The sequence below is a fragment of the Chanos chanos genome, chromosome 9, assembly GCF_902362185.1.
Source record: "Chanos chanos chromosome 9, fChaCha1.1, whole genome shotgun sequence".
NCBI classification, from domain to species: Eukaryota; Metazoa; Chordata; class Actinopteri; order Gonorynchiformes; family Chanidae; genus Chanos; species Chanos chanos.
The window spans coordinates 28,386,215-28,402,232 of NC_044503.1; the positions used below are offsets into that span (position 1 = coordinate 28,386,215).

Consider the following 16,018-nt stretch of genomic DNA (forward strand, 5'->3'; position numbering starts at 1 on the left):
GCTCATGTTTGAACATGTCATTCCTTGAACGTGTATGTATGTATGTGTGTGTGTGTGTGTGTGTGTGTGCGCGCTCTTACAGCCAGAGGAGGAAAAAAAGCGGATGCGGTGAGAAGAAGAGATATAAAACCATAAAGACGTGTGTCAGAAGAATCTCATGACTGAGGAATATGGTACATGACTGCATGCGCCCGAAAACCAATGACTTTTTTCTTTTCTGTTTTTTTTAAAAGCTAGACACAGAACAGACAAACATGACATCGTTTCACAGTTAAAACGGGAACAAATCAATCACGTCACGCAACTCAACCACAGGATAATTAACATAAGTTCTCTCTCTCTCTCTGTCTAACTCACACAGACACACACACGCACGCATTGAACTAGTACTTTTTGTACTGGTGCTTATTGTTCAATACACCGGAGCCTGTGAGGACAAAAAAACTATATCAATCCTCATCTTCACTATTAATTTTCCAGCACCGCAGCAGACTCCGCTGTATAACTTTACCGTTGTTTGTTTCATACAGTTGACCAGGCATTGTAATTCTCTTCAGAGAAAGCACTTGTAATTGCCGTTGTATTATAGATGATCCTCTGAACTCACTCACTCTCTGTCTCGGTATAGGGAGATAAAAGGCTCTTTGACATTCATAGTCCACTACCTGCTCTCGCTCTTCAAACATCCTTTGCATACTTCGGCGTAAACTCATCCTTAATCTTGGTTTCGTGCGCCAAACCGTCCGAGCGGTAGGCCTGATAGCAGAAGCGTAACAAATGGGATTAGTTAGGGTGCTATCGTACTCTCCGGTGGTTATCTGGAGGAGTAATACCTCATTGAAATTCACCTCCAGTCCTGCGCCGGACCTGAGCTGAATCACCTCAGTGCTTTACTAAAAAACAGGTACCTCTGATAACTCCGGCTCCCAGGGCTCAGTGTGCTATAAAATAACACACGTCTGACACAGAGAGAGGGAGAGGGAGAGAGGGCGAGAGAGAGAGAGAGAGAGAGAGAATGTTCAAGTGTATCCACTCTTTCTAAGTTCAGTCATTGTGCTTGTTTTATTCAGTCCAGCAGGGATCATGGATTTAAAAATAAAACAAAATAATCCAGCGTCATTCTCAAATATGTCAGATATCCAAAAAAAAAAAAAAAAAAAAAAACGACCTTAACTGAATGACGCGCTCTACCTTTACAAAGCATAGCCTACAGCTTACAGATGCGTGGTAACAATCAACAGCCTGTCCGTAGACGACAACCCATCGATACATAGATGGATGTCAGTGGACGCATGTAGAAAAGCATAGCAAACTGAACTGACGAGTCTCTAATACCCTTAGCAGCATTTCTCATGAAAGCAGCAAAATACAGCAGAGGCCTTGTATCAGTTGGTACGAACGCTGCTCATAACGCAATATTTCACCGACTACGGACACACACCAACCCCCCAAAGAGAAAAAAAAAACAAACAAAAAAAAAACTCAGGCCCGGTTTCAAAGTGACCTCATAAAAAAGATCTGCATAGAGCTGACCTGACTGCTGAGCTGTCCCATTATAGGATTGCAACATTTCCATTTCACGGTATGTTTATGATCCTAAATGAATAGGTCACTTAGCATGAATTCCCGCCTAATTCTCAAGACAGAGGTTAAATTAAGAAACCGTATGGGTCTTGTAACATTTGTAATACTGGGACGTTCGTCTGATGTTTCATAACCCCCAGACACCCTGAAAAAACATCGACGTCATATCCTACTTACCAAAACTTCATGTTTCACAAGTGTCGCAGGAAGGTTTTTAATCTTATAATCTTTTATGGGAGAGCTTTTCCTGGCTCTCTTCGGGAAGTACACGGTCACTTGTTTTAGTAAATCTGATTTGTGACAAAGACTTGTGTGTGTAATGCTGTAAAATTGATCTGATCTCAACCCATTTTGCTGTTAACCTAAAAAAAAAAAAAAAAAAAAAACCCAGAAAAAATATCCTTGTTTTTCAGGTAAATGGTTGGACACTCTGTCGTCTCTCGTCTCGCCGGGGATCCATCCCGTCTTTACGACGAGACAATTACTCTCTGTGACAGGACCTCTGTCCCACATCGCTTCTAACCCGGGGGGGGGGCGTCAAACCATCGACAGGAAGTGGGAGAACAATAGCCTCCCCCACCCACCCACCCAACAAGGATGGAGACTTTCTCTTAAACATCCATCTTCACACAGCTCTCATCCAGTAAACAAATCTGCTCGGGCGAGCTAGTCTTAAATGGTTCTGGAAAAATCCATCTCCATATCAGAAAGTGGGAGGTCTCGCTGCAAGCCCAAATATTCTATCATTAACCACAAGAGACCCGACAATGGTCTTCCCAGAATAAGTCTGACGCCAAAAAAAATCGACATAATGAACTCAACCTGTTTCCTATTTCGGAGCCTATGGGAAGACGATGGTTTTGGATTTTGAAACAACAGGAAATTCCTATACTTGTCCAGAGGCCTGTCCTCGTCTCTGAAGACTAGGGATCTACGAGGGCACTAGGTCCAAACCGATGCGGTCATCACACATTAAATCAGAATCATGAGCTTGGGCGTGACGCCAACAGGGGCTTTAGACTAAGATTAATCTGAGGATTTAATCCCATGTGGCAATCTGAACTGGCATAACTACTGTGGTCATACAGACTGGCAGTGCCCCATTGTTCTATCTGCGTGGAAGAGCGTTTTAATACAATGGAGCAAAATCTTTTAAACAGTACATTTCTCTTTCTTTTTTTGTCTTTTTTTTTTTTTTGTTCTCGTTCACATCCACAAGGAAAATCTAGGACGAACGATAACTGAGGAGGATGTCATTTTTAACAAACCTGGGAGACAAAGCTTCAACTTTATTTAACTTTAACACATTATTTAAGTTCCTGTGTGGGGGGGTTGATGACATCATTACCATGTCCTTGAATGCACGACCCTGAGAAAACAGGTTTATGAATGAATGTTTTTTTTATGTTGTTGTTTTTTAAATTACACCCAACTCACGCAATTTTGCCAGCCATATCAATTTCAGTTTCCTTTAACGAGGTCGTTATTTGTCGGCACGGCCCCTGACACGTTGGATTTCAACAGGAAAAAAAAAAAGTAGAAACCAATATAGATATAAACCCTCTTTCTCTTGGTTGCTGCAAACCACTTGAACGGCTTTGTGGCGCCCTGGCGTAGATTCCACAAATGTCTGAAACCGTGTGGTTTGTGTGATGTGACGGCGCTCTTCCGAGAGATGTTTTGTTTGTGCTTTTGATCACAGAGAATAATGTCATTCATAACTTTGGGCCGACACGCACCCTCTTTTTCTTTTCCTTTCGCACTGCGAGAAAACAGATCCACCGCGCGCTTAGGCCTCTCTGTCCTACCTGTAAACTGTGCCTAAGCGGACGATTACAACGGCTTTGACGATAACGTCAGTAGAATAACCATTTTAAAAAACAACAAAACACATGACATCATTAATGACCAGAAATAATATGTGACACCGGAACATACAAATCCACATAAAAAAAAAAAAAAAAAAGAAACTGTTGAGGAAGAGTCCTACAGTAAAATGTACTTGATGTTTATATTGATTTCACTTATCATGGACGTGCCTTAAAATAACTGTTACTAAGGTTCAGTTTTCTTACACCCATTTTCCAATAGAATAACCTTAAAATAACGGTACTTAAGACTGGTTTTCTTTCATTCTCATTTTTTTTAAGACCTTTGTTGCTGTTTGTATGGAAACTGTTGCTTTTGTATCTCGTTTGTTCAAGTTTTCATTCAAACCGAAAGAAGAGAAAGAAACCGACCAGTTCAGGCTTGCTTCAATTCACTTTAAAGCCAAAACATGCTAAAAACCGAACAGCAGCCCATAAAAAAAACAAGGTAGGCCTACAAACTGAATCGTCAAGAGGGTGAACCATTTCACCTTGTTTTTACTGCTGTTCACCCTGCCTTCAGTACAACGAAACAGGGTCAGGTGGAGCCATCGTGGGAAAGAAGCTCTCAGGCCCTTGGGTTTCTTTGGGGATGGATTGTGTCGTCCCCTTGTTGACGACGACAGTGAGGGATGACTCATCTGAACGATTGGCTTTTTTTCCACCTCTCGCTGGAACACTTCACTCACAGGCATGCATTTTCAGGTGTAATCACAGCTTTGCGCACTATGGCTCAACCAGGCCCACTTTGTCAACTTTTTGACGGTACTGCGTCTTCACAGCCTAGATCTGCAGTTAACGGACATAGCTGCTTAACTCCACAAACCACCTCAAACCAGTCGTCAAACGTTACACTCAAGGAGTTTGTACTTTCAGTAGTAAGTGATCTGCCACAGTCTCTCATTTACATCAGCAAATTAGTTTTCATGACTGAAGATACTACCAAACTCATTCCTACAGTCTACCCTCTCTCAAAGCTACTCACATCTCTTTCTCTAGTTGTAGCAGCAAGAATAACAGACAACTAGGCCGATTCAGCATTTCTGTACATGACATAAAGGAACACGGTACAATAATTGTCTAATTAGCTCTTGCTCATGCGCCACACCGATGTGGAGTCAACTACTATTAGGCCTACATTTTGTAACCGTAATTTGTTCAAATGTTTCCTCTACTGTGGCAGTCACCTATACAAGACTGTTAAATTAGAAAACACGCTTTTCGATACGGGATTTCTTACTATGAAAATTGCGCATTTATGATGTTGCATCTAAATAGCCCGTTTATGATTTTGCATGTCAAGTGCACCCTAGAGCGTGTTCCCTTCCATGAAAACGGTTTCCACGTGCCTTTAGCTACTCAATGGTGTCAACATGTTGAACCGTGTCATATGGTATATTTAGGTCTCTACTTTCCAACCCACACACAAAAAGGCTATATTCGTCTTACCGCAAACGCTTAATAGTCTGCTTGTTTCTTTAGGCCCGCTATGTAAACTGGAAGCATAGGCTGCATGAATGAAATTCCACAATTTACAACTAGTGAGGACTTCTCACAAACCATTTTGCCAATGCATTTCCACCAACAAACAATAAGACCATAATGAGGTAAACAGGCTTCGTCGCAACCGGGTTAGCTGAATGATCGACCTGAATGCTGATACACGGACAGTATGGATCGTTCTATTACATGACAGCACCAATTAAACTATATATCTACACACGCCTGGCTAGATGAATGGGACTAAAACATCAAGGGGCGGTAACGCTGATTTGACAGATCGACGCAGTTTCCAATAGGTTTCATAGGTGAACAATATGTGTTCTAAAATATTGAAGCCTAAAAAATGCAATGTTTCAAAGCTCGTTACTGCAAACTTGCTTCACCTGCGACTTAATCTTTGTGCTGAAGATTCTAGACTGATTCTAAACCAGCAACACGACAGCTGACGAGTCTCAACATTGGAAAGAGGGAGAAAATGTAAAGGTGGTGAGTTTCAAGTGAAGGAGAAAAATTACCTATTGGTCCGTCCTTATGTTTAGATGAGCGTCTTTTACTCGCGCCTTTCTCATGTACACCGACTCCTGCTTTCTTCCCAGACGCCATCTTCTCCCTGCCTGACTCATTACTGCCCCTCCGTTAGTACTTGATCATACCTGTCACACCTACAAGCGAAGTTATAACCAATCAATGGTCGTAGAGCACTCGCCGAACCTATCACATTTCCTCCTGACTAATACCCGCCCATTATTGTCGCGTTGCCCCTGGTTGCCTCATGACGCTCCCGACTTCATGTGGCGTAAACAAAAAGTTTGGAATTACCGTAATAACACTAGTACGGCAGCCTAATTTTTACGTCACAGACATTAAAATGACAGTAAACATGCTCAACGAGTTTAAGAGCAGAATAACCATACGTAGAAGATAGAAGATGGGCTGTAATTTGTATAATGCGATCTAAGGGAAGCAAAAATGAGGCAAAGGTTCGTTTAGATTTTTTTTTTAATGAAGAAAGAAAATATTTATTCACAGCCATGCAATTTACAAAGCGTTTTCACAGGCATTATTAGTAGGAGCATATTTCCACAATGTCATAGACAAAACAAGGAGGGAAAAACAATTTACAGTTTCATGTCATTTATGCACAGTCCCTAATCCCCGCCCCCCCGACACACATACACATACACATACACACACATGCACGGTTTATGCCAGACCCCCAACCCTCATCCTTGGCTCAGCTTATTACAGCAGGACTTAATCAGTTTTAGTGCAACATGGCCTAACTCCTTCAACATCCCCATTTTCCCTTTGTCAGCCCATTCAGGGTTTTTCCAGCGTAATATCCCCCGTCACCGTGTTTCCCACGTCCTGATAGGTTCCCTGCACTTGGGAACGTTGGATCTCATGATAGGTGGTGTTGCAGTCTTCCAGATTAAGACCCTGTGTGTGGGAATGAGACATTCTGACTGACTTGGGGACCCTTACAAGCTTTCAGAATATTACATTATATTATATTATATTATATTATATTATATTATATTACATTATATTATATTATATTATATTATATTATATTATATTATATTATATTATATTATATTATACTATATTATATTACATTAAACAAGGAAATTCACCCTCCTTAAATTCTTCAGAATTCTCCACACAAACACACACAGGCACAAACTTGCCCATAAACACATTTCTGTCTACACGTCCTGCTGCCTTGGGTCTAAAGTTTGATGAGGGACCAGTGAAAAGAGAAAGTCACACACCTCATACACGTTCTCTTGTTCTTTGTCTTTCCGTCTCTCCAGCTGGTTTAGTCTCTTCTTCTGCGAGGGAGAAGAACAAAAATAACTCTTAGCTTCTGTCACACTCAATAAAGTGATGATGTGTAGGGCAATACTGTATGTCTCTCTACTCTGATGTAGATAAAAAAAAAAAAATCACATCCGTGCATGCTGCAGTGACAGGGCGGGAAAAAGAGGGAGATACACTGAGCTTCAGTGTGGCGTTGCTCTATTCTCTGTACTATATTCACCTTGCAGATAAGTGTGAGTCCAGGGATCACAGCACAAAGCAGGAGCAGGATACCCTCAGCGGTGATGATACTGTTCTTAGTTCTGTCACTGATGTCCAGGAAGGTCTTCTCTATTGGCTCTAGTGGAGGAGAACAGAATGTCTTATAGCAGGACACACAATTTACTGTCAAAAAAGAACGAGAGAAAGAGAGAGGAAAGGCAGACAGACAAAGAAGGTAACAGAGCAAGAAAGAGTGAGTGAGTGAATGAGTGTGAGAGAGAGGGGGGGGGGGGGGTAGAGTTGAAGCAAACTGGACACACTAACAGTCCCTAAGTAAGTTACTGAGGGCCGTGTGGAAAAACAAAATGGTCTTTATGTTGAAGAGTTATCTGGTGGTGTCTCACAAATTGTCTATTTGCACCAATTATGAGTCAGTCAGTTGATTTATTGAAAAAAAAGAAGGTTTATCCATTGCACAATATAATGATAGACAGCACATAAGTACATAAGTACCATGTTTAAATCAATCAAATTGACTTGATCAGCATATGTTCAGGAGATAATAATAAACAGACACAGGGACTGAGCTGTGTCTGCTGTTTCAGTGATCACTGACACTGCTAGTATATCTCATGTCAGGCTTTGTTAAAACAGTCACAAATTTCCTGAAAAACCAACACTTAAACCATCAACTTTCAGCAAAACTCAAACGCATACACACCCATACACCTCAGATGAAATGCTTTGATTCAACTCATACTCACTGTACACTTGTAAGTAGGTGCCATGTGTGTACACTTCTCTTTTCGAACCAGAGCCTCTGGTGTTGTTGAAATAACATCTATAAAGGCCCGCGTGGTCCAGTGTGACCTCTTTAAAGGTCAGTGTGTGACATGTGACTTCCTGGGTCATCCTTTTACCTCTTTCTCCGGTATTATCAGGCACTTCACTCATTGTCGATTCGTTTTTGACGCGGACGATTTTGACCCAATGGACTGTGAAATTACCAGAGCCCTTGTAACAACATTCCAGAGTGGCTGTTTGGGATACCTCTAACCGTACAGATGGCCGGTCAGGTTCTGGAAGTATATCTTCTGAGATTGTATCATGAGCTTTTGCACCCAGTGAAACAACTGGTTGGAGAGCGAGAGAGAGAGAGAGAGAGAGAGAGGGGGGGGGGGGGGGGGGGGGGGGGGGTCCAGAGAAAGTACAAAAGAAAAGGTACAATTGAGTTCTGAGCCGTAGTAATGTATTAATTCTTGGATTCTTGGAAAAATAAGTCTTTGATTCTTGGAAAAAAAAAATTTCACAAAGCTGAAATTCTTAGCTATTTTCCTAATAGTGCTGAATTGAACTGTCACACTGTGGTCACATAACTCTGATACAGCTAACACAGAGAGCTGAATATCCATTCTGAAAGTCCTGTGGAAGAAATTTACATGTCCCTCAGTCCAGATATTACGGTCTGATTTTCAACTGCCCTAGGATTCCAACTAAGAGTTTTTACAAACTGTTCATGAAAACTAAACCACCCTATAGACACTCTCCATATGTAAATATATTTGAAGCTGATAAATAACCTGAAACAGTCCTTGTGACTGCAGGTGAAAAGGTAAAACATTCTTGTGCATGCAAAATAGAAAACACAGAGTTATATCGGCCAAGTGAAGTGTGAGACAATGAAAATCTTTCTGACGGTTGAGAGCACACCATCTGCTCAGGCAGGAAATGAGCTTCACCGGAGCAAAACTCACAAAGTGCTAAAGATTCTCCATTTCATACATTTAACTAAAACTTTACATTGTAGTTATTTTACCATTATCCTGATTATGGCCACAAAGCATTTTTTTTTAGAAGTCTATGTATCTATGGCATAGAATGAAAAATTGCAATCTTTCCAAGAATAACAAATATAATATAAAATATTTGCCCAATGTAAATCAAACGAAGGATGGGGAAAATACATTAATAAATAAAGAACAGGTTATCTGTGCTCATCCAAACAGATGCTTCCAAATTTCAATTTTTGCAGTTACACCTTTCAGAAAACAGGACATTTTTTTGGAAAAATTACTAAAATCCTTTGCATGTCTTTAAAATTCATGCGCTTCTACATAAACCGCAGTGCACATGAATATCCAGAAAAAGCTTCTTTCTTTTTTTTTTTTTTTTTTAGAATTGGTTAAAGAATTATGGAGCTATGACGTAACTCACAGTCTAGACGTGTATGTTCTCACCTGCCCATAAACAGAGAGAAAGGATCGCTTTATTCTCCATCCTTTTTTTTTCTTCTTCCTGCAGCCTGTCTCTCGCGCTCACATTTGTTGTGGAAGCTTTCCAAGTGCAGAAAAAATGTACACCTTTTTTTGAATATATATACCTCCCTCCGCATGAGTACCCACCCACGTACTTCCCTTTGTTGTTCACTTTCAGCCTCCTTTGTCTCTCTGTTCAGTTTTACGTTCTTAACTACTAGTTATCTTGTTACAACAATTAGTAATAGATGCTTTCTATGTTCTTACTGTTAGCCTGCTCTATAAAAATGTAAAACAAACAAACATTCATTAACCGTTTCTGAACTTTGTGGCATCCTTATCACAAACGCCAACGAGAAAAAGGGACATGAACAGGGCATGTTTTCACCTTTTAATCATTTATTTTATTAAAAGAGTGTAGTGTTTTACATAATACAATCAAAGCTCAAACACATCTAACTGTTATTGAAGATTCATGCTGCCTCTTAGCAATGGCTGACACTGCTACCAATTGCGTCCCGACGATCAAGCCTATCTTAAAGCTACTCACATCTCTTCCTCTAGTTTTAGTAGACAAATAGCTAACCCTAATCGGCACTTCTGTTCATGATATTAAGCAATACGACACGATGATTGTTTTATTAGGTCTGATTTAGGAACCACACCTACGTGGAAGCGCCTACTATTATTAGATTGCTTCATTTTTTCCAGTGTTTCCTTTATTGTGGCAATTATAATTGGCAAATATAATTATAATATAAACGCAGGTATGTTGATTTTTGTTTGTTTGTTTTAAGCGCTTAGTTACATTGGGAGCCAAGAAACAGCAGCACATTGACGGAGTCGTAACCGAAGCGTTGCCTAAAGCGAGTTCCCTTCTTAGAAAGCGGTCTCCACGTGCCTAGGCCTACTGAACTGTGTCTGTTGGTATAAACATGTTGAGCCGTGTGATGTGTATCATGTGGTACATTTAGGCCAGCATTTTATGTGAAGCACATAAACATTCCGCAATAGCTCAGTACTTTTCGGCCCGCTGTATAAAGTGCACGAGGGATATCTCATATGACTTAAAATCTAAAACTGAGCGCTTCTCATAGATCGTTTTGCCCCGGCCTTAATAACGTCCTTGAATTCATGTGGCGTAAAAAAAAAAAAAAAGCGTAGTTTCACTACCGCGTTCGCCCATTTTACGTCATTTACACTTAGTAAACTTGCTTTATGTTGCCTACTTATAAACTGAATAGCCATCTTCAGAACGGAAAGATCAACGTAAAGGAAGCAAAATGAAGTCGACTGTTTTTTTTTTGTTTTGTTTTTTTAATTTTGCTTAGAAATACATTTAGTGGCCTTCGCACAAATTACTTGCAGGATTACATTTCTCCAATACAATATATAATAGGAGGAGGGACAATGCGATGCAATGTACAATACATTTCTCATAATGAAGCAACAGTTAATCTGTTAATAAACAGTTTTTGTACAACCACCAAGCCACTCACTCCCATCATGGTTTATATCAGGCCCCCCCCCCCCCCCCCCCCCCCCCCCCCCCCCCCCCAGCCTCCCCCAGCCCTCCCCAGCCCTCCCCAGCCCTCCCCAGCCCTTCATCCTTAGTTCAGCTTATTACAGCAGGACTTAATCACTTTTAATGCAACATGGCCTAACTCCCTCAACATCCCCATTTTCTCTTCGTCAGCCTTTCATCAGGGTTTCTCCGGCTCAACATCCTTTGTCACCGTGTTCTCCACATCCTCGTAAGTCTGTGGCAGTTGGGAGGGTTCGATTTGATGATATGTGGAGCTGCATTCTTCCACGTTCAGACCCTGTGTGCAGAAATGAGACGATTCTAACTCGTTTTACCATCACAAATATACTCACTCACTCACTCACTCACTCACTATCTAAGCCGCTTGTCCTAATTAGAATAAGGGTCGTGGGGGTGGGGGGAGCTGTGTGGAAACCAAAAACACAAGGAAATTCACTCTCCCTAGAATTCTTCAGAATTCTCCACGCAAACATATAAAGGCACAAACTCGCCCGTAAACACATTTCTGTCGAAACTTCCTGCTGCCTCGTGTCTAATATTTCACATTATGATAAAGAGAGAAGAAGCATGGAAAACGGAGATGTTGCACACCTCATAAAGGTTCTCTTGTTCTTTGTAGTACTTTATTTCCAGTGTAGTTTGCCTTTTTGCCTGCAGGAGAAGAGCAAAAACAACTCTTAGAACCGTGTCATGACACTCCAGTCCAGGAATAAATACAAACCTGCTGGCACAAACACTGTCTATAGTACTTAACCCATATGAACAGTTACACCTCATGACTGAATGACATGAGGGACAGGTTTAACACATTCAGTAAAGCAATGCTGTTTAGAGAGATACTGTATGTCTCTTCTCAGATGTAAATACAGGTCACATCGGCGCATAACAGAGTAACAGGGCAGAAAAAGGAGACAGATTCTCAACTGAAATGTGCCAACACAAAATATTCTTTGATAGCAGTGGCAGGTGATTAGATGAGCCAGCTAAACTACAAGTCAGTTGTTAAGAGCCAGTTTCTGGTTTGCTGAACTGGACGAATTCTTGAATCAGTTGTTGTTTGTGTGGAATAACTCGTTGAGCAGGAGGGAAAAAAGGGCAGAGACATGTTATGTTTCTCCTGTGGTTCTATTCTCCACGACGTTCCTCACCTTGGAGAGGAGCAGAAGTCCGGGGATCACAACACAAATCAGGAGCAGAACTCCCTCAGCTGTGATGATATTGTTCTTAAATCTGTTACTGATGCTCTTGGAGGTCTTTGGCTCTGGTGAAGGAGAACATAATATGTTATAGCAAGGCACACAATTATTGTCAAAAAGAATGTGTGTAAGAAAGAGAGACAGAGAAAGAGATGGAAAGGGGATGGTTGAAGCAAACTGGACACGCTAACAGTCACTCAGTAAATATGTTACTGAAGACATTGTAGGAAAACAAAATGTTATACAATTAAGGAACACAGAGACAGAGCTGTTGTCTCAGTGATCGTTCACTCTCCCAGTGTCTCTCATGTCGGGCTCTGTTACGACAGTAACACGTCCGTACATGACTCTGTCAAACACATACACGCCCATACGTCAGAGATGAATGCTTTGACCGGACCCATACTCACTGCACACTTGTAGGCAGGTGCCGTGTGTGTAGACTGAGTGTTTCAAACTGGAGTTTCCAACGTCGACGTAACACTTATACAGGCCCGCGTCCTTCAACGTGACGTTTTTAAGTGTCAGTTTGTGACATATGACGTTCTCATTCGCCCCCGCAACCGTCTCTCTGGAAAAATCGTACACTCGGGAAGTCACGAAACTGGCCAATGTCCCGTTTTTGTTGTGGACGATTTTGACCCAGTAGACCGTGAAATTTCTGGAGCTCCTGTAGCAGCATTTCAGGGTGGCCGTTTCGGACGGCTTCAACCTCGAAGACGGCAGGTCGGGTTCTGGGATTACCTCTTCAAGGTGAGTTTTTACACCTGGTGGAACAACCGGTCAATGTATCTAAGGCTGATAAAATAACCCAAAACAGCTGCCTGTGAGCAGAAAGAAAAAAAACGGCTTCCGTGCGATAAGTAGACACGGAGTTACAGGGATCAAGTGAAGTGTGAGATGAGGAGAAACTGTCTGACGGTCGAGAGCACACCAGCTGCTCAGACAGGAAACGAGCTTCACTTAAGCAAAACTCACAAAGTGATAAAGATTCTCCATTTCATACATTTAACTAAAACTTTACATATTTATTGTACCAACATGGTTATTACTGCCATTAAGAAAAAAAACGTTGGAATCCACGTGTCCATAGCATAGAATGAAAAACTGCAATGCCATGCGTTTGTCTCGAAAAACAGTTAAACAAACACAGGAAAATAAATTAATAAATGAAGAACAGGTTATTTATACCTGTCTTAGCAGATGCTTCTAAACTTTAATTTTGCCAGTTGCACCTTTTCAGGAAACAATCTTTTTTTTTTTTATTAAAACAAAACATAAAATGCAGAGTGCAAACATCTAGAAAAAAAAACAAATTGTTTGAAAGACTATGTAGTCAAGACACTCTTCCCAGTTAGATGTTTGTCTACTCACCTGCCAATAAACAGAAAAAAAGTACTGCTGTATACTCCATCCTCTTATCTCTCTCTCTGTCTCTCTCTCTCTCACACAGCTGTTGCCAACGCCTCACAAGTACACAAAAAATATAAGGTCCCTGGTTCGGGTAAAACTCTTTTTTTGTTGTTTTTTTTTAACACTACACCCCCCCCCCCTCCCTTTCCCCTGCATAAACACCCATTTCCGTCTCTGTTTAATTTGCATCTTTCTCTGTTCAGTGTTACATCCATAACAGCTGTTACAACGATTGGCCGCAGATGCTATTCCAATGTTCCCAGTATTCCTCCGTAAAAATGTTACCTGTCTTGACCTTTGCACTCTTATCACAAACACCAAAAAAGAAAAAGAGACACGATTTTTTTTTCTTTCAATCATTTATTTAAAAAAAAAGGGAGAGAGAATATCAATAATAACAATAATAATAATAATAATAATAAAAAAAAAAAACGTACCTCAATTTCTCTTAAGTATCTAACATGATAATCAAAAGCCCAAATACACATAACAGATCTTACATATATCCGTTCAGATAGATAGACCGGTGACAGACGCCTCTGAAACGATGAGGGAGACTCTAATCTATACAAAGCACAGTGTCTCAGCAGAAAAAAGCCAGAGTAAATACAGTTTTGGCAGATGAGCACATACTTATATATTTATATATATATATACTGTATATCGCACCTGAGAGAGACAGAGATGCCGGGAGAGAGAGAGAGAGAGCGCCAGGCCTTCTGAGGCGCTCTCGCTACTGAATGAGATTTCGATTTTGATTTCATGCATACGGATCACTGTTTCCGCGACTGAACATGAACCGAAAAGACAAAAAAAAAAAAAAAAAGGAAAAGAACAAGAAATGTCCCTGCCAACTGCCTTCACTATAGAGCCCTTTGGAAATAGAAAGAAACAACTTGTTCATCAGCACAAGGCACCCTGCACTATAAATAGATTTATACACACAGCTATATCACTATGTCTGATTTGTTGTTTTTTTCTTGTTTTTTTTTTGTTTGTTTGTTTTTTTTTAGTTGCTGTTGTTTTTTTATTTTTGTTTTTTGTTTTTTTTTTTTACATATGCTGAATAGATAGATACACATCAAAAGCACACTCAGAAAGAGGGAGAGAGGTGACGAGACATTCAAATTCCAAATTTCATTAACTTGAATAAGATTTATGATTGGCTGGGACTGGAAAAAGGAGCAAAACAGTTCCTGGGAATACAATCCGGTTTACAATCTGAACTGAATTCATTTTGAGTGGGAACGCTACGGCAGTTTATATGGATTAGAGTCTCTTTTCTCTCTCTCCCTCTCTCTCTTACAATTGGCAATGCATAGCACATTATGGCATTACATACATCCTCTTCATAAATCAAAAAGAACAAAACAAAACAAAAAGACAAAATAAACAACCCTCCCGACCCGTTTCAACAAATCCAATAAAAGATTCGGCGACAAACAGTAAAAACTGTGCGATAAAGAAGAGGCAAGAGCAGTGAGGGGGAACAAAGTGATGGAGTAAAAGCAACCATGTGCTACATTTGCCTCATTCTCTATTTTACTTATTTTACTGTCTTTCTTTTCTTTAAACTTTCTTTTTCTGGCCCATCCATCACACCAAATCTACCATTTCCCACACAGAGAGACGGCTGAGAGGACGAATGAGGTTAATAGTTTACCAGTTTAACAGTTGGAGATTGGGCCCTGTTAAAACGTCCAGTGAGCCAAAGACACCACTGGGTGTTCACTTTAGTGAAGCGTTTAACCAGTATGACTCAGGCAGTCAAACAGCTGGTCTAGGACACCTTTAAAAACGTGATGGATGTGTTTGTGAGTGAGACAAAAGAGAAAACAACAGGGCTGACGTTCAGAGCCAGAAGCCTAAAGAGTAAACAACTTAAAAAAAAAAAAAAAAACAAAAAACACTAAACATTCACCTCCATTAACTGTGTACATACACTGAGAGAAACTCCATGATTAGTCTAGGAAGGGAGGAGGAGGAGGAGGAGGAGGAGGAGGATGAGGAGGAGGAAGCTCGAACAGAAGTTGCCATGACAACGTAAATACATATTCAGAAAGTGATCACAAATATAACTCTAGTTACAGTAATACTGAAAAACACCCACAGCTGATGTTTCCAAACTCTAAAACTTTCCATGATTGTGGCTCTGAGTAGGATGGATGGCAACAAATCCTATCTCCGTTTAGAGGTCACACATCTGTAGATTTTACTCTTTTAAAGTAGCTGTTAAGAGTCACAAATTTTCACAAGATGGGTTTGACGTAAATGGCAAACCCAGTCCGGTTCATACTGGTCCTCTCAACCTCGACAGAGCGCAGAGTAGAGGAAGAGAAGACAGTTTTGTAATGATCCAGTACTGTTCGGTTGTTTTTTTAAATCAAGACCAGGTCTGAGTTTTACGTGTTGTACAGCAGTTCATCGTCGTTTAAATACTTTTCCTTCCAAATCGTCTTCAGTTCTCCAAATGTAAAGACACGAGCGTGGGCATTTGGGAGTTTGGAAAGTGTTACTGGGCATTACCCAAAGCTGTGGGGTCTTCAGCCTTAATTGTTTCGCCGTACGGCTGATCTTTGACACCATTCTATTTACAAAGCTGAGCCAAAATCAGTGTAATTCTACAAA

At 40.7% G+C, this 16,018-nt stretch overlaps 3 protein-coding genes across 3 annotated transcripts in view; all 3 read right to left on the reverse strand.

Annotated features, from left to right (window-relative positions):
• Window positions 1–5,558, reverse strand: part of lipeb (lipase, hormone-sensitive b) — a 42,344-nt gene extending 36,786 nt beyond the window's left edge. Inside the window, 1 exon segment of the mRNA XM_030785384.1 lies at window positions 5,471–5,558. Coding sequence (XP_030641244.1) covers window positions 5,471–5,558 — 88 coding nt within the window.
• A 717-nt stretch (window positions 5,559–6,275) lies between these two features.
• On the reverse strand, window positions 6,276–8,392 carry LOC115821573 (B-cell antigen receptor complex-associated protein alpha chain-like). Its single transcript, XM_030785385.1, has 5 exons — window positions 8,344–8,392; window positions 7,745–8,074; window positions 7,000–7,118; window positions 6,731–6,790; window positions 6,276–6,395 (listed from the first exon to the last, which is right to left on the reverse strand). The coding sequence occupies exons 1-5, from the start codon at window positions 8,390–8,392 to the stop codon at window positions 6,276–6,278; spliced, it is 678 nt and encodes a 225-aa protein (XP_030641245.1).
• Window positions 8,393–10,938: 2,546 nt separating this feature from the next.
• Window positions 10,939–13,020, reverse strand: LOC115821574 (B-cell antigen receptor complex-associated protein alpha chain-like). The gene is made up of 5 exons (XM_030785386.1): window positions 13,015–13,020; window positions 12,388–12,721; window positions 11,930–12,042; window positions 11,373–11,432; window positions 10,939–11,058 (listed from the first exon to the last, which is right to left on the reverse strand). The coding sequence occupies exons 1-5, from the start codon at window positions 13,018–13,020 to the stop codon at window positions 10,939–10,941; spliced, it is 633 nt and encodes a 210-aa protein (XP_030641246.1).
• Window positions 13,021–16,018: the final 2,998 nt, after the last annotated feature.